Source organism: Eubalaena glacialis, chromosome 1 (assembly GCF_028564815.1).
Source record: "Eubalaena glacialis isolate mEubGla1 chromosome 1, mEubGla1.1.hap2.+ XY, whole genome shotgun sequence".
NCBI classification, from domain to species: domain Eukaryota; kingdom Metazoa; phylum Chordata; class Mammalia; order Artiodactyla; family Balaenidae; genus Eubalaena; species Eubalaena glacialis.
Genome location: NC_083716.1, coordinates 207,472,532 through 207,496,132, shown reverse-complemented (window position 1 = coordinate 207,496,132; position 23,601 = coordinate 207,472,532). Strand labels below are relative to the sequence as shown.

The 23,601-nt window shown below is 35.5% G+C and overlaps 1 protein-coding gene across 1 annotated transcript in view; it reads right to left on the bottom strand.

Moving 5' to 3' along the window:
* FAM117B (family with sequence similarity 117 member B) overlaps positions 1 to 23,601 on the bottom strand; it is an 82,444-nt gene that overhangs the window by 15,978 nt on the left and 42,865 nt on the right. The window contains exons 2-4 of the mRNA XM_061186563.1: positions 22,515 to 22,666; positions 13,554 to 13,646; positions 12,325 to 12,438 (exon numbers count right to left, since the gene is read on the bottom strand). Of these exons, the coding sequence (XP_061042546.1) occupies positions 12,325 to 12,438; positions 13,554 to 13,646; positions 22,515 to 22,666 (359 nt within the window). The remainder of the gene's footprint in view (positions 1 to 12,324; positions 12,439 to 13,553; positions 13,647 to 22,514; positions 22,667 to 23,601) is intronic.

Sequence of the window (23,601 nt, the reverse complement as noted above, 5' to 3'; positions counted from 1 at the left end):
ACTTGATTAAAACTATTCATATAGGTCTTCAAAGGTTTAGCTCTCATATTTCTTTTGATTCCCTCTTTCTTCAAATAAAAACATAAATACTGCCTATATGGGAAAAGAATCTGAAAAAAAAAGAGTGGATATATGTATATGTACAACTGATTCACTTTGCTGTACACCTGAAACTAACACAACAGTGTAAATCAACTATACTCCAATAAAAATTTTAAAAAAACCAAAACACAAATACTATGTTCAGGGGAAAAAAAGCAACTAATTTCTCAACATTTTCTGTTCTACCTATTGGAACAAAGTCTCGTCTATCCCAAATATTTCACAAAAGTGGAGTTAAAGAACACTCTTCCTTTATCTCTGAAAGTTTATCTGACCAAAAGCCAATATATACATATGCAACACACACACACATTTATATTTCACACACAAAAAAAGACTATTCTTCCAAAATGTCTAGAGTAAAAAGCTATACTTGGGTAGAGGAATCGCAGGTGATATATTTTTCTTTTAGATTATTTTTCTACAACCAACCTGAGAGGAGAAACTATGTCTTACTCATCTCCTTATTGCCACTGCTTAACAGAATCTAGAACAGACGTGATGCTTATTTGACAAGGCTGGTGTTATGAATTGAATATCTGTATCCCCCTAAAATTCACATATTGAAGCCCTAACCCCCAGTGTGGCTATATTTGGAGATGGGGGCTGTAAGGAAGTAATTAAGGTTAAATGAGGTCATAAGAATGGGGCCCTGATCCAACAGAATTGGTGTCCTTGTAAGAAAAGACACAGGAGAGCTCACTCACTTGTGCTCTCCTTCCTCTCCCCCTCCACACACACGCACCAAGGAAAGGCCATCTGAGCACATGAGAGGGCAGCCATCTGCAGCCCAAGGGGACATCTCACACCAGACACTAACCCTGCTGGCACCTTGATCTTGGACTTCCAGTCTCCAGAGCCATGAGAATATTAATTTGTGTTGTTTAAGCCACTTGAGCTTATGGTATTTCACTATGGTAGCCCAAACTGACTGATACACTCACTCTTAGTTTTATCCTTCATTTTTAGTTTTCAACAGTCTAAAGAGACTACTTAAACATAATCCTGAGATACAGTAGCTTGAGAGAACTTGAATATGGCCATAAAAACTTTACTCTGAGACACTATTTTTAACTGGCATTGTTTTCTTTATTGCAAAAGTAATAAGTATTCACTGAAGAAAGAAAAATAAATGGGATTGTTACTAATTTGATAAATATCCTTCTATCTAGCCCTTTTCTTCTGTGCATAGACACTTTTAACCAGAAATAGATTGTAACTTGTGCTTTGTAACTTATTTTTTTACTTCCTATTTCCCTAATTTTACTTCCTAATTCCCTAATTCCTATTTCTTTCTATGCTTTAAAACTCTTATTTACCAAATCATTTTTATAGCTGCATAGTATTTCATTGTATAAGTGTATGAAGAAGTCAGTGTCCTGTTATTGGGCAAAGAGTTTCCAATTTTTCACTATTCAAAAAAAAATACTGGCAATTCCCTGCTGGTCCAGTGGTTAGGACTCTGCGCTTTCACTGCCGACGGCTTGGGTTCAATCCCTGGTCAGGGAACTAAGATTTCGCAAGCCACGCGGCCCAGCCAAAAATAAAAGAAAAAAAAATGCTGCCATAAACATCCTCTTAGATGAGTATTTGCACACATATGTAAATACTTCCTTAGTATACAATCCTGGAAGGACTAATGGCTCAAAATGCAAGAAAGATTTTCAGGATTTTGATTCATATTGCCAAACTGAACAACAAAATATTTTTACTCCTTACAATATCTGCACCTCCACGTTCATTACCGCATTTATAATATTTACAATAACTATGACATGGAAACAACCTATGTGTCTGTTGATGAATGAATGGAAATGTGGTACACACATAAACGATGAAATATTATTCAGCCATAAAAGAAATCCTGCCATTTGCGACAACATGGATGGACCTTGAGAGCATTATGCTAAGTGAAATAAGTCAGACAGACAAATACTGTATGTTCTCACTTATATGAGGAATCTAAAAAAAAACCCACAAACTCAAAAAATAATAAAAATAAACCAAACTCATAGAAACAGAAGTAGACTGGTGGTTGCCAGGGGCAGATGGGTGGAGGAAATGGGTAAAGACAGTTAAGAATACAAACTTCCAATTACAAGATGAGTATGTTCTGGGGATCTAATGTACAGCATGGTGACTATAGTTAACAACACAGTTTTATATACTTGGAAGTTGCTAAGAGAGTAGATCTTAAAAGTTCTCACCAGAAGAGAAAAAACAGGTAACTACATGAGGTGATGGGTGTCTTAACTAATCTTACTGTGGTAATAATTTCACAATATATACATATACCAAGTTGTCACATTGTATATCTTAAATACACAATGTTATATGTCAATTATATTTCTATAAAGCTGGGGAAAAAGGAAAAGAATGATACACGATTTCTTCAAAATTGTTTTTTAAAAAAACTTTTGCCCTATGAACGACACTGTCAAAAGAATGAAATACTAATTCAGACTGGGAAAAAATATTTGTAACTCACATAGTCAACAAAGGACTTGTATTCAGAATATATAAAGATCTCTCAAAACTCAGTAATGAGAAAACAAACAGCCTGATTTAAAAATGGGCAAAATATTTGAACGTACACTTCACCAAACATGATATACAGATGGCAAATAACCATATGAAAAGATGTTCACTAGGGTAATGCAAATTAATATCAAGATGCAATGTCACTACACATCTATTTGAATGGCTAAAATAAAAAATACTGACAATACCAAGTGCTGATGAGAAAGCAGAGCAAATGAGATTCTCATACACTGCTGCTGGGAATGCACAATGGTACAACCATTCTGGAAAAGTTTTACAGTTTCTATTAAGTTCAAGATACAATTACTATATGAACAAGCAATCCCATTCCTGAGCATTTTCCCTAGAAAAATGAAAATTTATGTTTATGCAAAATTCTGCAAGGGAATGATTATAGCAATTCTCTTCATAATCTCCAAAAACTCCTCAGCAATAAAAGGGAACAAACTATTGATATACACAACTTGGATAAATCACAAAGGCACTAACTATTGCTGAGTAAAAGAAGACAGTCTCAAAAGATTACATACTGTACGATTCCATTCATAGGACATTCTCAAAAAGATTTAACACTAGAGTGATGGAGAACAAATCAGTGATTACAGAGGTTAAGGAGGGGTGTGTGTGTATAAAGGGATAGCATGAGGAAATTTGGGGGGAGTGGTGGTGATGGAATTATTCTCACACAATATCCTGTGTCACAGTATCCTGACTGTGGTGGATGGTTACATGAATCTATACATGTATTAAAATTCATGTAGCTGTATGCCAATCCCCCAAAAAAGTCAATTTTACTATATGATCATTGACAAACAAAAGGAAAAGTTACTAGCTAACAGAATCATTCTGGATCATGTTCTTTCTGTCTAATATTGTCTCCTTAGGTCTTTGCCTAGAGAGAGCTATATGCTGAAATGGATGAAAGGTGGGAAGAATATCTTTTAAAAAGCAGTCCACAAATGACTTAGGGACCCCTCAAAAGTTAGGTATGTCCCTTTTAGGTGAGGTCAACTGAGTACTGACCAGCCCTGTCAGCTGCCTTTCAGACACCCTATTCTTCAATCCTTCCATCTTAGTGCTACAAAGCCAGTAACTTCCCTTGCTTCCCGAAAGCCTCATCAGCAATCCAGCACTGGTTCACCCTGTGACAGAACTGTGATAAGGACAGGACAGGAAGAGGAAGGCAAACAGCAAAGGCCACTACTCCGTTCCATTCTTGTAATAACTTGTATTCTCCACCCTCTGCCCTACTCTCATTCCAAGGTCTTCACTTTCCTACTTTTAACTTCAGTGAAATAATGCCTAAGAGAGTCATTGAAACTGGTTATTTCTCATCGGTCTTTTATATCACTAAGACCTGTCACTAACACCTTGAAGGAAAAAAAAAATTCTTTTAACCTATTCTTACCCTCTTGTTTCCTTAGCAACAGAAGTAAAATCCCAAAGTATAATCTAACAAAAGGCTTTAAAAAAAAAAAAAAAACCCTCTCCAATTAGATATGTACTTGCTGCAGGGATAAGAGTGGGAGAGTAGAGCTAAGAATATGTTTTGGTTCATCATGGGTCAAGGAGGGAAAGAAACCTTTCTTAAAAGTAGTGGCAATAGAAAATAGTGAGGTGACAGGAAACTGATTCAGACTAAAGCACCTAGGGGTTAAAAGAAACCTACAGCTCACTAATCTGCAGTGGAGGGCACATTAGAACATTTTTGTCAGGCAGTCATCCTTCCTGTGCCTGGACTCTTCCTGTGTCAGGAAACAATGAGGAGACAGGGAACTAGTACAGACTAAGAAAGATCTCAGGAGTTATTAGTATATATACTACAAATAGAACTTTTACTTTTTTTTTTATATTGAGTGAAAGGTACTCAATTCTAAACTTAATTTTCTCTCCTAAATGTCACAAAACAACATAAATAATGGCTTGCTTTGGATGCCATTTTCAGGCTGCACTTGGTTTGTAACTGTTAAGTTATAGAAATGAGGAAGGAGAAGATTAGAAGGGGAAGATGACCTGTCAAGGTCTCCACAAAATGTTGACCATCCTGGATTTTAGAATCATAAAGATCTGTCAGTAAGCTTGCTAAGAACAGAAAGCTTAAGTTTCCTGGGTGTCATGTTGAGAAATGCACATAAGAGGAACCCACCAGTATAGTAACTAACTGTACATCTTGTTACTGCCTTTCCAGGCAGCTACAGAAGTCATAACCTACTCAATTGGTAAGAAGTTTTTCTCAAATGTAATCTAAATAGCAGCAAGTATTTATCAACAGTTTAATCTATTTAAGGCAAAAGAAAGAAAGGAAGGAAAAGAAAGAAAGAAAGAAAATGGCCACTTCCCTAAGGTCAACACACCATTTTAGATAAATGAAGCAAAAGGTTCAACTGTAATTCATTTAACTAGCAAATAGCTATATGATTAGAAGAAAAAAAATCTACCCAAGCTGCCGGGGAAAGATTTTCTTCATCAAGCATACTGTTATTGTTCCAGAAATAAAAGATAATAATAGGCCTTTGATTTTACTCCTTACATAAACTATATTCTAAAATATCTAAAAATAACAAAAATGATTATACTTTAACTTTTATGCTTCATTTCAAGGGCTCTTAAGGAATTTTATGTGTGTGTATATAATTTATTTTCCCCATATCCACACAGCTTTCTGTAATAAAATCTACATTTCTAAATATAAATCAGTATATGCAAATATAAGTGGGTTATCATATTAACTGAGAGGTCATCCTTAGATAGCTCTGAAAGGTTAAAAATCCTTCAATGTACTAAGGCAAAATCTACCTCTCCTAAGATCTATTCTTTGGAAACAACAAGGATCTCCTATTTTCTCAATTTTTGATTCTTTCTCTTCAAATCAGAATGTTTTCCACTCAATTAAGATTTCAATTAGGTGAATCACTGTTTTAAAGGTTTTTTTCTATTTACATTCTCCATATATCTATAAACATTACAGCTTAAAGATCAAATTCTGCATCAAAGTTGAGAAGTAACCAACAAAGAAAGAACCCCAAGAGAAGGGTTGGCTAATCCTGAATCTTCATTAGAGGTCAATCTACATTATAACTTACGTATCTGTTTCAAAGTGTGGGGATAAGACTGTGGTATGACACAGAGAGTCAGGAAAGTTGGGAAGAACACCTACTGAAGCAGTAGCTGAGCAGGAAAAAGAAATATACAGTTAAATTTTCAAAGGAAGAAAAATATGCCTTGATAGGCAAGTAGGATGGAAAAGGTGTGTTCAGCAATTCAACAGAGATCTATGAGAGAAATATGAGCCAGAAACCCTAATATAACAACAGGGAGGTCAAAACTGATGTTTAGAATGGTTTTAAAAAAATTAGAAAGCACTGGAAAAAAAGCTTTCCTATCTTAAGGGTTTTTGTAGAGGGCCTCCATGTGGCCTTGATTCCTCCTGTCCTGTCAGCATTACTTTATTTCTGTCCTCCAGCAATCACTGTCCTTTCATCTGATATCCCCCTCTTAGCTCTTCTAAGCTACAACTATACTCTATAATAAAGGTCACAGCTGAAGCACCTACTCTTGATTTCTAAGTAGCAAAATCTTAAAACTTTCAAGAACAGCAATCATGTCCTGGACTGGCATACAAAGATTTTATTGTAGAGCAGCAATTTTCTCTTTAAAGTGCAACGCCCCTCTCACTCCTCAGATGAAAATAGGTTTTTATCCCTTTCTACCTCACTATCCCTTTGCTCTCAAACCCTCCTAAGCTACTACAAAACTACAGTGTCCCAGCCCAGATGAAGAAATAAGAAAATCCTATGGGAGGGCTTTCTTGCTTGAGGCTATAACAACCAGAAACACCTGCATGATTTTTAAATTCTCACTCCTAAATTAGTTTATGCAACTGTGAAGATGCTGCATCTCCCGCTCCTCTGTTACTAATATCTGACTCTAATCATCAATCAAACAATCCTGAAATGTATTAGTTACATATTCTAATGAGAATATTTCTTGAAATACTCCTTAAAAATACGATACCGTTAAGTATCCGAGGGCTCTGTCAATTTTGGAAACCACTGACATGTGAAAAGATTCTCTCTCCTAAGAAACTTGGCAGCATTTATTCTTCATAACAAATAGTTCCCCACCCCCCAAATTTCCAGGGAAAGAACCACTCAAAAAGGTATGTGAGAATTCTTTTCTAACTGCAAAAATCCATTGTAAGCCCAAGAAAAAGACCTTTTGTTAACCAGTGGTTATAGACTATGAGCTATAAGCAGAGCAATACTGTCCTTGATCATTAAGGGATACTAAAGGAATTTCCCAATAATCTTCTCCAAACAAAAAAAAAACTCCAAACCAAAAAACTGTAATAACTTGGAAAGTCTATGAAGAGAAAAGTTAAAGAGCCCCCCAAATATTCAAACTTCTCAACCAAATAATGGAAAATCTACCCCTAGGAAAGTATAAATATATAAAAAGCTTTAAGCACACAGGAACTGGACCCAACTAAATAGCCAAAATTAGGGAAATGCTCTACAGAATCTGAAACATTAAAAATGTTCCTGAAGCATCTGTAATAACATTTTTCCACATTAAGTAAATTTTTTTAAATATATAAAGTCTAACATATGGTAGGATCTCAACAAGGAATGAGAAAGGAAAAAGAAGAAAAAACGTAAGGAATAGCTGTCTTTAAGGAGAGACTCTGGATGATTCTTTTCCTATTTGATGTTTTAAAAAATTACAGCTTGATTGAGACATAATCTTTTTATCTGACTTTTTTAGTTTCTGAAATTTTTGTAATAAGCATGTAAATATTTTTATGATAATAAAAGCTTTAGAAAATAACTTCAATATGAAATTGGCAGAGAAGCCTAGTGAAAAATCCAACTGGAGGCGACCTAAGATCTACTGAGCAGTTATTATGGGTCAAGAATTGCATTAACTGTTTTATAACATTCCATCGCATTTAAGCCTCAGTATAACACACTAACAGGTAATACTATAACGCAGAGAACCCGAGGAACTTCATACAGCCAACAAGCAGCAGGACTCAGTTGTAAACTAAACAGTCTGATCTCAGGGCACCTGTGCTCATCCTCTAGCTACATGACCTCCCAGGTTACTTTTGGATTCTTTGCTAGCATCGAATCTATTATTTCCAGACAATTATATTTGTATTTTATCTATTTATTTTTTATGTTGGTTGGTAGATTTTTTTGCAGCAGCTTATTGAAAAATAATTCACAGTACCATACAACTTAACTCGTTTAAAGTGTACAACTTTTGCTTCTGAATGGTTATTGAACAGAGTTGTACAACCATCACCACAATTGATCTTAGAATCACCAAAAATAAGTCCCTCACCCATTACCAGTCACTCTCTATTTCCCCCCAACTTTCCCAGCTCTAGGCAACCACCAATCTACAACCTGGCTCTATGGGTTTGCTTATTCTGGACATTTCATGTACGTGAAATCATATAATATGTGTTCTTTTGTGTCTGGCTTCTTTCACTTAGCATAATGTTTTCAAAGTTCACCCATATGGTAGCATGTACCAGTACTCCATTCCTTTTTATGACTGAATAATATTCCATTGTATGGATATACTGCATTTTATTTATCCATTCATTGGTTGATGGACATTTGGATTGTTTCCAAATTTTGGCTACTGTGAGCCATGCTGCTATGAACATTTGTGTCCAAGTTTTTATGTAAATGTATGTTTTCAATTCTCTTGGGTACATACCTTGGAGAGGAAGTGCTGGGTTATATAGTAACTCTATGTTTGTTTGTTTTTTAAAATTATTTATTATTTATTTATTTATTTTGGGTTGCTTTGGGTCTTTGTTGCTGCACGGGCTTTCTCTGGTTGTGGCGAGTGGGGGCTACTCTTCACTGCGATGCGCGGGCCTCTCACTGCAGTGGCCTCTCTTGTGTGCAGCACGGGCTCTAGGCGCACGGGCTTCAGTAGTTGTAGCACTCAGCCTCAGTAGTTGTGGCTCGCGGCCTCTAGAGCACAGGCTCAGTAGTTGTGGAGCACGGGCTTAGTTGCTCCGCAGCATGTGGGATCTTCCCGGACCAGGGATTGAACCCGTGTCCCCTGCATTGGCAGGCGGATTCTTAACCACTGTGCCACCAGGGAAGCCCCCTGTAACTCTGTGTTTATTTAGCCTTTTGAGGAACTGCCAGGATGTTTTCCAAAATGGCTACACCGTTTTACATTCCTATCAGCACTATATAAGGGTTCCAATTTCTCCACATCCTTACTAACACTTGTTATCTGTCTTTTTAGTTTTAGCTGTCCTAGTGGGTATGAAATAGTATCTCACTGGAATGTGTATGCATTTCCCTACTGACAAATAATGCTAAGTATCTTTTTCACATACTTATTGGCTATCTGTACATCTTCCTTGGAGAACTCTCTATTTAGATCCTTTGCCCATTTTTAAATTGGGCTGTTTGTCTTTTCATTATTGAGTTGCAAGAGTTCTTTATATATTTTAGATACAAGTGCTTTATCAGATATATGATTTATATATATTTTTGCCCATTTTGTGGGATGTCTTTTCACTTTTTTGATGGTGTCCTTTGATGCACAAAAGTTTTTAATTTTGATAAAGTCCAATTTATGCACTTTTTCTATTGTGCCTCGTGCTTTTGGTGTCATATTTAACAAACCACTGCCTAATCCTATGTCACATTTATGCCTATGTTTTCATATAAGAGCTTTTAGTTTTAGCTCTTATATTTAGGTCTTTGACCATTTTGAGTTACTTTTGTACATGATGTGAGGAAGGTAGATATATTTTTTAAATCATGTTTTAAAGGCTAGAATTGGCCTTATCTTTTACTCCTATGTCTCCATCATTCCCATCTCATCAACCATCAGCTAACAAGGTTTAAAAACTCAGACTCTGAAGTCAAAATGCCTAGATTAGAATCCCAGTTCTGGCTCATATGACCTTGAACAAGATACTTGATCTCTCTGGGCCTTAATTCCTTGCCTGTAAATTGGGGATAATAACAATCTCCAAATCAAAGATGAGGATTAAATGCTAATAATATATACAAAAGCTGAGTAGAGTGCGTCCCATATTCTAAGCACTTAATAGACTTCAATTATTATTAGTTTCTAAATATCACTCAGGTTTGTCCACTCTCTCCAGCTCCACAACTTCTACCTTACTTTAGTTCACCATCATTTCTTACATGGATTATAAATCTATTCTCAAATGGTTTCCTGCCTCTAATCTTGTCCTCTTCCAAATTCATTCTCTACTCTGAACCCATAATGATCATGACAAAATGTGTATCTGATCACCTATCAACCCCCTGAATTGCAGAAAATAGTTCTCTGGTGTCTCTAGGACAAAGTCCAAATTTCTTAACAACTGAGACATGAAGACTTTCAGGTCTGGCTACTATTTACCTCTCTAACCTAATCTCTTACTACCACCCCTACCTGAAGCCATGATTTCTTATATGTCTAGAAAATTGGCTAAATTCTACTTAACCTTCAGGGACCACTTAGACACCATTTTCTCTAGAAGTCCTTCTAGATGGCTCATAGCCAGTCCAAGGATAAATATCCCTTCTATAGCACTCTGAACACTCCCTGATCAACACACTCAATACACTGTGTAAAAATTAACTGTTTACTTACATCTATTTGAGACTTGGTGGGGGGAAAGCCCCAATATTTCATTTATCACTGCATCCTCTAATGAGTACTACAGTACGAGTTATATGGCAACATTTAATATATGTTGCGTGGATGGAGGAATGGCCTCAAAGCACACGTATCTCAAACTGGTACTTTCTCCACTTGAGAGAGAACCCACTAAACAAAGCCACACCCATGACTTACTGAATGATATTTTCATGTTCACAGTCTCAAAGTTTCAATTAAATATGAATACTACTACCATAGCTATCATGACGCATACGTGCCTGATCTCTGATTGGCTATTAACACTAAAGCAAGTCAAGTAGTCAAAATGTTTGTTGTGTCAAGTGTACAAAAGCCAAGCTACGTGAATTTATTTTTCAAGTTACTATATTTTCTAGTCCTCACCTTCTCCACAGAGACATTTTAGAATTAGACAAAAATGAAGTTCATGCAAACTTCAATAATCTTTATGAAGCAAATTCAACTTGCAAGGCAAAAACGGAAGAAAATTTTGGATAATTTTATTGCTTTAATTGCTAATTTTAATGCAACTTTTAAAAAAAATCACTTCAGAAAGTTATAAACTGCTAAAACCCATCACTTAATTCAATAAAACTCAACCTTGACCTCTATTCTACTTGGAGTAAAAATATGGATTGGAAATAAGAATTGGACTTATCTCTTAGAAACACATCTAAATTATTTATGGATGAATTAGAGGAAGTGGAAGGTTGGCAAATTCACCTGTAAAACCATGTGGGTCTGTAGCCTTTGAGAGTGAATGGAATAATTAGTATTCCAACTTTGACAATTATTAATCTATTCAAATTTTTCATTTCTTGTTTTGTCAATTTTGCATTTTCTATTTCTCCAAATATAAATGCAGTTCGTTTAGGTTTTTAAATGCATTAATGTATATTCATATTTTATAACTAAAAATGCCTTATATATGGAAAAAAGCTATTGGAAACTACAATCAAACTATAAATTTGTGAAATCAAATTTGACCCATGCATCAATATTTTAAGACACAATTAATGTGAAAAAAATATATACCTCTACCCATACTTTCTCTTGAAAACAATCCACATGCACTTGACAATCATCAGAAGCTATCAACCTGTAAGTGGGGCTGGCAAACTATTTCTTGCTCTCTCCTTGCTAAGGGACCCCATCTAATTTCAATTCAGTTAAAGAGAAATGCTCTGTGAGTGAGCCATCAGGAGCAATTCAGAGAGTTCAATTAAAGAATCAAAGCAGTTAAAGATTTTCCCTACTAAAAGACTTTATGCTCCAGGTATCATCATTATCCTCTATCTTCACGTGAGGAAACTGAGACTTAGAACAGGTTACTTATCCAGGGTCTGGTTCCACAGCCAATGATTATCTCTATTATTCTGCCTCCAACATACTAAACTGATAGAGACGAAAATATAGTAAACCAAAATATGTAACTAGCTGTAATGCCTAGAAGTCATATCACAGATCACTACAGGAAAATATCATTTTGTCAACTTAACATTCTGTTTTTTTTTTTTTAAAGAGGTAAATTTGTTTTTTTGTTTTTTTTTTTTAACTTTGGGTTTATTTATTTATTTATTTATTTATGGCTGTGTTGGGTCTTCGTTTCTGTGCGAGGGCTTTCTCTAGTTGCGGCAAGCGGGGGCCACTCTTCATCGCGGTGCGCAGGCCTCTCATTATTGCGGCCTCTCTTGTTGCGGAGCACAGGCTCCAGACGCGCAGGCTCAGTAATTGTGGCTCACGGGCCTAGTCGCTCTGCGGCATGTGGGATCTTCCCAGACCAGGGCTCGAACCCATGTCCCCTGCATTGGCAGGCAGATTCTCAACCACTGAGCCACCAGGGAAGCCCCATTCTGTTTTTTTTAAATGAAGGCTGTGATTCAGTATTTAATCACTGTTTCAAATATGTTTTAGACATGTTTATCCTAAACAGTTACCTATGAAATAACATATCACCAGGAAAACAACAAATCCCTTGTCTGGATTTTATGGTATCTGTGCTCCTACCTGACACTGGTTAATAGCTGCATGGTTGCCATGGAATGGAGACTGTCTTTCTTTATCTCGATGATGCCGACTGCTGTGTTTACTTCTCTGCAATTGCTGGCGTAATTTTGCAATCTGAAAAAGGGAAAAATAACAAGTATGTCAGAGTGTTTTCCACATTACATAAAACATACTCATGCTTAATAAGAACCAGTAAAATTCAGCCTTAATAAATCTCTTGAGTTTTTAAACCATCCCACAAAAATCTGATTTATTGTAAAAAAAATTTATATATACACATATATATATACACACACACATCTGTATATGCATAAATGTATATCTTTCTTTCAAAGAAAAAATTATGTTCCAACACTATTCTGAGCCTTTAAGCTTCCCAAGTACTAAACAAATGAAATTTTTAGCATTTAAAATAAATTACATTATACATTATAGCTTTCACAAAGAATTCAAAAATAATGATAAGTATTCTCTCATTTCACTTACGAGTCACATTTTATTTAGAATTAGATTTCTTTAACAAACATCTAACCTTCAACAGCTCCAAAAAGTAAACAGTATTATTTAAAAATCAACTCAAGCTCCTCAGGCTCTGGGAGGTTCCTGGAGATGTGCTGTCCACTGAGCATAATCAAATTATGAATAAACATAATAAACATCAACTCTTAAAAAAAAAAAAATCAACTCAAGCCATGAAATGCATTCAGATACAATCTTTAAATAACAAATACAATTTCAATCAATATCCTATATTATTCTTTGACTGAATTTTTCTGTTTTACTGCTACATTATGTATAAAATGCAAATGTCCTAATTACAGGCACAAAAAATGGTAATCATAGCATAGGGCCATAATCAACTTGGTTATACTGGGTTACTGAAATTCAGAAATACTACCACTGTATATAGAAATAGTAAGTGTGAATTTGTTGTATCACTGCAATCTTATACATTTGATATTTATATTAACAGCTATGGACTCTCATTAAAAATAAAGAAAAACACATAATCAAGTAAGTTATGCGTACATTTCCCCGTTCAAATCTTTATTCAACATAATAACTGTTTTTCTGTTATTTCTCAAGTAAACAAAACCACCAAAAAAAAACAAAACAAAAAATTAAAAAACAATGGAAATTGACAAATCTTTGCTGCTGACAACTTCAAGGAACTAGTCAACGAAGGGATCAAATTTCCACACCCACTTCCTTGGAACCATTTCTCTGACCTCCTTAAGTTGATCTGTGCTGCCCCACGACGCTGAACGCTTGTGAGACCCTTTCTTCTTTTCAGAGTACTCTTCAGCCCATGCACTCTCTGTCTATAATGGGAAAAAGAAGGAAAAGGTTTTAATAAAATAATTAATCATTTAACAATAATGAATGCCACATTTGCGACAACACAGATGGACCCTGAGGGTATTATGTTAAATGAAGTCAGAGAAAGACAAATACCATACGATCTCACATGTGGAAACTAAAAAAACAAACAAACAAACAAACTCATAGAAAAAGAAATCAGATTTGTGGTTACCAGAGCTGGGGGTCAGCAGAGGGGGAATAGGATGAAGGTGGTCAAAAGGTACAAACTTCCATTGAAAGATAAATAAGTACTGGGGATGTAATGTACAACCCAGTGGCTATAGTTAACACTTGCTGTTATAGTACATCCGAAAGTAGCTGAGAGAGTAGATCCTAAAAGTTCTCATCACAAGGAAAAAAAAAAAGTTTTTTGGTAACTCTATGAGGTGATGGATGTTAACTAAGCTTATTGTGGTGATCATTTTGCAATGTATGTATGTCAAGTCATTATGCTGCATACCTTAAACTTATATAGTGCTATATATCAGTTATATCTCAATAAACCTGAGAACATTTTCCCTTTCTAAAAAAAAGGTATACCATATTTTTCTATTACAAAATACATTCCTGTTACAGAAAAATTAGATATTAGAAAATATTTTAAACAACAAATTACCCATAATTTTTAGTACCAGTTACTTAATTGCAATATTTTAGCCTATTTCTTTCATTTCTCTAATAAAAATTAGTTGTTATTATTATATAATTATAAGCATAGCATTTTTTGAACAAATGCATACTAATAATAGCTAACATTCCTGTGATCTTACTATGTGCTAGGCACTGTGCTTTATGAAAGTACAGTGAAAGGTCTTCACTGTATTATCTGATTTAATACATACAAAAAGTTCTACAAGTTCTGCAGAAAAGGAAGTTGTGACAATGAGGTTAGATAAGTTGCCTAAGGTCTCACAGCTGGGAAGTGGCAAAGCCAAAGATGTAAACCTAAGACTCCAGAGTTTATAATCTTAACCTCTAAATTTTGTCTTTTCTTGCTTTAAATATCTGCAGAGTACAGCCTCAAAAATGTTAAATTCTTAGTGGTTACACAAAATCCAGAACTTAAAAACACTGTATCAGAAAAAAATATTATTCTTGGCATATGAAAATACGCTCAACCTCACCCCATAGTAAGAGAAATGCAAGTTAAAACTTCACTGAGACTGCGCAATTTGATCACATACACCCTCCTCCATTGTTGGTGCAATGTAAAATTAGTACAGCCTTTATGGAAGGCAACTGCTGTCAAAGTTACAAATGCACATACTGTTTGACACAACCACCCATATTTTGGTAATTTATACTGCAGATGTACAAATTTACACCTTTATGTACAAAATGACATATATTATTCCCTATAGCACTGATTTTATACAAGATTAGAAAAATGTAAATAGAGGATTGGCCAAATAAATTATGGCTTACCTTTACAACAGAATAATACACAGCTATAAAAATGGATAAGGAAATCTACACTGTACTAATACAAAATAATCTCCATGAGATACTGTTAAATGAAAAACTAAAGGCTCGGACTTCCCTGGTGGCACAGTGGTTAAGAATCCGCCTGCCAATGCAGGGGACACAGGTTCGAGCCCTGGTCTGGAAAGATGCCACATGCCACGGAGCAACTAAGCTCATGTGCCACAACTACTGAGCCTGCGCTCTAGAGACCACGAGCCACAACTACTGAGCCCGTGTGCCACAACTACTGAAGCCCACGCACCTAGAGCCCATGCTCTGCAACAGGAGACGCCACCGCAATGAGAAGCCTGCGCACCCCAACCAAGAGTAGCCCCTGCTAGTCGCAACTAGAGAAAGCCTGCGCACAGCAATGAAGACCCAACACAGCCAAAAATACGTGTAAATGTAAATAAATAAAATTTTAAAATACTATTTAAAAAAAGACAGAAAAACTCAAGGCTCGGTACAGTATGTATAGCAACTACCTTTATATATAGGAGTGCTATAAAGAATATACACACGTGTAAAGTACATCTGGAAGAATATACATGGTAACAAAAGAAACTGATATCAGTGGCTGCCTCATGAGAAGAAGATAACTCTCAAATTTTGTAATTTTATGAATGAATGTATAGCCTATTCAAAACAATACCTCTTTATATATAAGATGGAAAAAAACTTTTAAGGGGAAATTTTTCTATATGGATAGAATGGTGTCCTTAAGTGAAAACAAAGTTGCAGAAGAATGTATACAATATGCTATCTTGTGTTTAAGGAAAAAAAAAATCACCTTTCTGGAGGGCAACCTCCAGGGAAATAACTGATTTAGGCAAGGATCATCAATGGACACTAAAACCATTAAGTGAAAGGTTACTAGGGAACAGGATATTCATGTGGTACAAAAAAGTATTCTACAGTTACTTGCTAATTCAAAAAGAATAAAATATCTCCTTTACAAATATGTAGTATAATTCATAAAATAACATAAAATAACAATGTTTTTAAGACCAAAAGAAAGTATGAGATGAACTGTGCTAAATTAAAAGGAAGTAGGCTTCCTGGTGGCGCGGTGGTTAAGAATCCGCCTGCCAATGCAGGGGACATGGATTCGAGCCCTGGTCTGGGAAGATCCTTCATGCTGCGGAGCAACTAAGCCCGTGCACCACAACTACTGAGCCTGCGCTCTAGAGCCTGTGAGCCACAACTACTGAGCCCGCGTGCCACAACTACTGAAGCCCGCACGCCTAGAGCCCGTGTTCCGCAACAAGAGAAGCCACCACAATGAGAAGCCCGCTCACCACAGCGAAGAGTAGCCCCCACTCACTGTAACAAGAGAAAGCCCGCGCACAGCAACGAAGACCTGATGCAGCTAAAAATAAATATAATTAATTAATTAATTAATTAAAAGGAACTAAGAGAAAGCAAGTACAATGCATGAATCTCAGACTGGATCCTGGTGAAAGGAAGGAAGGAAGGAAGGAAGGGATCTTGGGTAAACTTTAACATGAACTGGATTTGGGTGTTACATGATATTATGTAATTATTAATTTTCCTAGGTGAGCTAATGCTACTGTGATTATACAGGAAATATCCTTATTCTTAGAAGATATATGCTGAAAGATTTAGGGATAAAGTGCCATGACATCTGCAACACACTTTCAGAAAGCAGAGAAACACACACATAAAAATACAAAGATTGGTAAAGCAAATATGGCTATGTTTAAAACTGTTGGATCTAATGACAGCTGTCATACCCTTCCAATTTTTTGGTATGTTGAACATCTAATTAGTAAAAAGATAAAAGGGGGAAAAAACCCCAGAATCTTAAGTCATATCAATTGACGTTTTATAAAATCCACTTAGGACAATTCCATAAAGAAATACTTCTATCAAAAAATATTAGACCTTTAATCCATTTTGAGTTTATTTTTGTGTACGGAGTTAGAGAACATTCCAATTTCATTATTTTACATGTAGCTATCCGGTTTTCCCAGCACCACTTATTGAAGAGACTGTCTTCTCTCCATTGTATATTCTTGCCTCCTTTGTCATAGATTAGTTGACCATAGCTGCGTGGGTTTATCTCTGGACTTTCTATCCTGTTCCATTGATCTATATTTCTGTTTTTGTGCCAGTACCATACTGTCTTGATGACTGTAGCTTTGTAATATAGTCTGAAGTCAGGGAGTCTGATTCCTCCAGCTCCATTTTTCTTTCTCAATATTGCTTTGGCTATTCGGCATCTTTTGTGCTTCTATACAAATTGCAAAATTTTTTGTTCTAATTCTGTGGAAAAATGCTATTGGTAATTTGATAGGGAATGCATTGAATCTGTAGATTACTTTGGGTAGTACAGTCATTTTGACAATATTGATTCTTCCAATCCAAGAACATGGTACATCTCTCCACCTGTTTGTGTCATCTTTGATTTCTTTCATCAGTATCTTATAGTTTTCTGAGTACAGGTCTTTTGCCTCCTTAGGTAGGTTTATTCCTAGGTATTTTATTCTTTTTGATGTGATGGTAAATGGGATTGTTTCCTTAATTTCTCTTTCTGATCTTTCATTGTTAGTGTATAGGAATGCAAGAGATTTCTGTGTATTAATGTTATATCCTGCAACTTTACCAAATTCATAGATGTTAAGACCAGATACTATAACACTCTTAGAGGAAAACATAGGCAGAACACTCTCTGACATAAGTCCCAGCAAGATCTTTTTTGATCCACCTCCTAATGTGAAAATAAAAACAAAAATGGGACCTAATGAAACTTCAAAGCTTCTGCACAGCAAAGGAAACCATAAACAAAACAAAAAGACAACCCACAGAATGGGAGAAAATATTTGCAAATGAAGTGACTGACAAGGGATTAATCTCCAAAACATACAAACAGCTCATGCAGCTCCATATCCAAAAAAAAAAGAAAAAAAAAAAGGAAACCCCACCTAAAAATGGGCAGAAGACCTAAATAGACATTTCTCCAAAGAAGACATACAGATGGCCAAGAGGCACATGAAAAGATGCTCAATATCACTAATTATCAGAGAAATGCAAACCAAAACTATAATGAGGTATCACTTCACACCAGTCAGAATGGCCATCATCAAGAAATCTACAAACAGTAAATGCTGGAGAGGGTGTGGAGAAAAGGGAACCCTCCTACATTGTTGGTGGGAATGTAAATTGGTACAGCCACTATGGAGGACATAATGGAGGTTCCTTAAAAAACTAAAAATAGAGCTACCATATGATCCAGCAAAACCAATCCTGGGCATATATCTGGAGAAAACCATAATTCGAAAAGATACATGTACCCCAGTGTTCACTGCAGCATATAAGCACTATTTACAATAGCCAGGATATGGAAGCAACCTAAATGTCCATCAACAGAGGAATGGACAAAGAAGATGTGATACATATATGCAATGGAATATTACTCAGCCATAAAAAAGAATGAAATAATGCCATGTGCACCGACACAGATGGACCTAGAGATTGTCATACTGAGCGAAGTAAGTCAGACAGAGGAAGACAAACATCATATGATATCGCTTATATGTGGAATCTAAAAAAATGGTGCAAACAAATCTACTTACAAAACAGAAACAGAGTCACAGATGCAGAAAACAAACTTATGGTTACCAAGGGGCATGGGGGGGAGGGATAAATTGGGAGATTGGGATTGACATATGCACACTACTATATACAAAACAGATAACTAATAAGAACCTACTATATAGCACAAGGAACTCTACTCAGTACTCTGTAATGACCTATATGGGAATAGAATCTAAAAAAGAGTGGATATATTTATATGTATAACTGACTCACACTGCTGTACAGCAGAAACACAACATTAAAAATCAACTATACTCCAATAAAAATTAATTTAAAAAATAAAAATAAAAATGGTTAAAGAAAAAAGTATTAGACCAACAAATAAATGCAGGAAGAATGACAATAGAGTTAGAAAATCATCATTTGGAAGTACTACAGTAATTGTTGATTCAAGCAAGAATCATCAACGAATGCCAAAACCAATGCATGAAAGCTTGTTGGGGAACAGGATATTTACAGTCTCAAATATTTCCCCACAGACTATGTATATACAGTTACAAAGAGAATCTGGTGGGTCAAGCTTAACACTACTGACATCGGGCACCTCTTGATGCACATGCACAGAGAGGAACACACAACACATATAGTACTCCTGCCAAAAATGTTATTACTGAATCTAATAGTTTAAAAAACAGATAAACCCAGGCTGAGAAGATTCAACAAAAATACTAGCTTGCACTCTTAAAAATATCAATGTCATGAAAGACAAAGAAAAGCTGAGAAACTGTTCCAGTTTAAAGGATTCTAAAGAAACATGATATCTAAATGCCACATGTGCTCCTTCACTGGGTCCTAGCTTATGGGAGAAACTGCTACAGATAACATCATTGGGGAAACTGAAAAAAAATGTGTCTATGTATCACATATTAAATAGTAGCATTGTATCAATGTTAAATCTCCTGAATTTGATAATTACTTTGGTAATATTTTTTAAGTCTTTGTTCATATACATCCTGAAGTATTTGAGAAGAGTCAGAATTTCTGTAAATTATTAACAATTAGCAAATAATAACAACTGTAATAATAACAATTATATATACACAAAGAAAACAAAATATGCAAAAATGTTTATTGGTAAACATAGGTGAGGCGTATAGGGTGTTCAATCTACTACTCTTGGGACTCTTCTATAAACTTGGGACTTTTTTCCCCAATAAAAAGTTTTTAAAAATTAGAGAAATTACTAAAGATATTAATTTTAAGTATAAAAATTCAAGGAAAAGCAAAGGAATATAAAAGTCTCCTATAGATTTAAGAACAAATTAAAGATGAGAACAAGAATATTAGATGGTAAGGTAAAAATAAGCATAAAGAGCAAAAGACAGCTTTGTTAATTTCAGTGATAAGATGTTCAGGCAGGAAAAAATACTCGGCAAAATCATTAATTTTACTTAAACTCCTAATTCAAAAGATAATTGCTTTCTTTGTTCAACTAAGAAGCTGTGCCTTTATTATAAGACACTCAGGTATTAATAAAAAGTAAAATTGAGTTTTAATTAAGCATGTTTCAATTTTGTTCAATTTTACATTGTATACTGGAAAGCTATTATGCATCTTCTAATGTATCAGGCACTAGACTAGGTACTGGAGTTAGAGAGTTTTTATTCTCAAAGAGTTTTTTCTAGGACAGAAGGAATAAATAGCCAATTATGATATGTGATGACTGAGGTTCCCTAAGAAAGGCACCTAATCCAACCTGGAAGGACAGGGAAAGTAGGTAGGCAAGGTTCTATGGGATCGGGGGAGGCTGCTATAAGCATCAGAGTGTAAGCTGTCCAGGCAAATGGTGGGAAAGCATTCCAAACAAAAGAAAAAACAGGAACACCAGTCAAGTGGTAGCCAGAGCTAGGTCACAGCAACTTGCTGAAAAGACTTACTGAACTGCTTCTACAGATCAAGGGGCTCCCAACGGCTTATTAGAATGTATATTCTCACTGGTAAGACAAAATATCTCAACCCACTGAACCTGAAACTGCAGAGCAAAGAAAGAGGGTTGCAGAAATGTTCAAGGAAATGCACCCATACTAATTTAAACATGACCTGTGGATTAAGCAGAAAGCAAGTAGAGACTATTCATTTCCTTTTTTTTAAAAAATTTTATATTAGAGCATAACTGATTAACAATGTTGTGTTCGTTTTTAACTTTATATTGGAGCATAGCTGATTAACAATGTTGTGTACAGCAAAGTGATTCAGTTATACATATACATGTACCTAGTCTTTTTCAAATTCTACTGTATAGCACAGGGAATGCTGCTCAATATTCTGTAATAACCAAAGTGGGAAAATAACTTGTATTCATTTTCTATACAATGTGCCCTAATCTCAGCAAAGTTACAGATTTTGAATAAATGCAGAGTTCTACAGAACTCTTCGGTTTAAAAAGTCACAATTTCAGAAAAGATTCATTACTTTTAATGAGTACAGACTCTGCATTTTCATTTCCGTAGTTGCAACTGGAGTATAACCCTCAAGGTAATTTCGAATCCCAAGCATCTACCCTAACAATGGGGCTCAGTTTCAAGAGCATCAGAACAGAAAACAAACTAAGTCCACCAGGAACATCCGGAATTCTAGAAACCAGTACATAAATCCAAAAAACACTGCAAAGTGTATTTACTTGGTCTTGTAAAAGGATATTCTCCCACAAAGTGCTGAGATCAAGCAACCATCGGTGATGTAAATTTGAAGTCTAAATCAAGATGTACCTTAGCTGATTTTCAACTATTAGTATAAAGAATCTTTTAACTCTTTAAATGATTTTCTTTCTTCACTAGCCATAAAGCTTTAACTGTTCTGCTCATTCAATCCCTTGCAAATATTCCTTGAGTGTTTATTCCATCAGGTACAGTACTAAGTCCTGAGGATGAAAAATATAGAAATGAACAAGCCAGACACAGTTCCTGCCTTCATGGGAGCACCATCTAATGAATATGAGAAACATTAAATAAATGACTAGACAAATATTTAATTAATTATAATTGTACTAATTTGCTATGACAGAAACTACACCTAACTGAGATGCGTCATCAACTGGCTCTATGATTTTGGACTTTAGTTTCCTCATCTGTAAGACTAGGAGGTACATCAAATGATCTCTTAAGATTTTTTTAATTAAAACTTTTTATAAATTTAAAAGTACAAAACTTTGCTTCCAGAGTCCCTTTGTCACGATATTTACATTTACAGACTCTACCAGCAATAGAATATAATCCCCATCTTGCAACACATGAAGATTTTTGGGCACAAAAATATAAGGTTGGATGGAAACTAAAGTAATCTTTACCGTAACAGATTTTTAAGTCCAAATTCCGTATATTAAATATATTGTGATGTTCTGAACTGACTATAAAGAGTAAGTGGGAGGGGAACTCCCTGCCGGTCCAGTGGTTAGGACTCTGCACTTTCACTGTCGGGGCCCAGGTTTGATCCCCGGTCGGGGAACTAAGCCACAGGCAAAAAAAAAAAAAAAAAAAGTAAGTGAGAGAAAAGTATGTGCATATATTATCTGTATGTATCGGAATTACTTTGGGTACTGTTTAAAATGCACATTCCCAAGCCTCAACCAAAACCTACTAGAGAATATCTGAAGGTCAAGCCTGGGGATCTGCACTCTTGATAAGCTTCCCACATAATGCTAACACACACTAATATTTTACGAATTTGAGCACAGAGTAGAACAAATAATATTATGAGAAATGGTTTCAGAGTGAAACACTTCAAGATAAGAACTGTAATAACCCTACCTGTGTGGCCTTGTCCCGCATGCAAGGAGCAGCTTGCCCATGACCATCACGAGGCCAGTGCCCTGCAAGGTACGGAGCAGCAAGTGTATCCAGGGAGGAGGTACGGCGGATGATGCTAGAGGGGCTGGAGGAAGGCGGTCTTGCTTTGTCACCTAGAATTAAGACAAATACATTTATTTTAAAAATAGATTAGGAAGGAAACAAAGTAGAAACTATGTAGAGCTTCTCTAACTTAAATACAAAAAGTGAGTAATAAAAAGAATAAGCTATTGATTCACACAAACTTCGATGAATCTCCAGAGAATTATACTGAGTAAAAATAGTCAATCTCAAATGGTTACCTGCTGTATGATTTCATTTGTACAGCATTTTTGAAATGAGGAACTTTTAGAAATGAGAGAAAGATCAGTGGTTGCCAGGGGTCCACTAATGGACAGGGGAGGGAAGGTGAAGTGGCAGGAGAGAAGTAGGTGTTATAAAAGGGCAACATGCGGGACCCTGGTGATAGGGAACTATTCAGTATCTTGACTGCGGTGGTGAATATACAAACATACAAAGGAGATTAAGCAGTATAGAATTCAACACACACAAATAAGTACAAGTAAAACTGAAGAAATCTGAATAAGAGCAGTGGATTGTACAATGTCAAAATACTATAGAGTTCTACAAAACGTTATCACTGGAGAAAAAAGGGCAAAGCGTACAAAAGATCTCCGTGTTATTTCTTACAACTACAATTATCTCTACAAAAAAAAAAAAATAGAAAATAAGACAAATGTATATCCATCCATTTAAAAAATGTTCATCTTGGTTTTAAGATTAAGTAGGTATAATATGTAAAATACTCATTTATCATAATACCACCCATACTCAAAAGGATATAAGGCAGCTAAGATAAAGTTACAGGTGAAATTCCATTTTAATTAGCTCTGTAAGGCACATATCTTAATTTTTGTTACAATAAATAGACTGTAAGAAACCATACTAACCAGCCTATAGGAGCTATACTTAAAGCCACATATGCAAATATATTTTCCATTTCAAGCTACAGGATATGTATTTAGATATAAGCCAAAACTAAAAACTA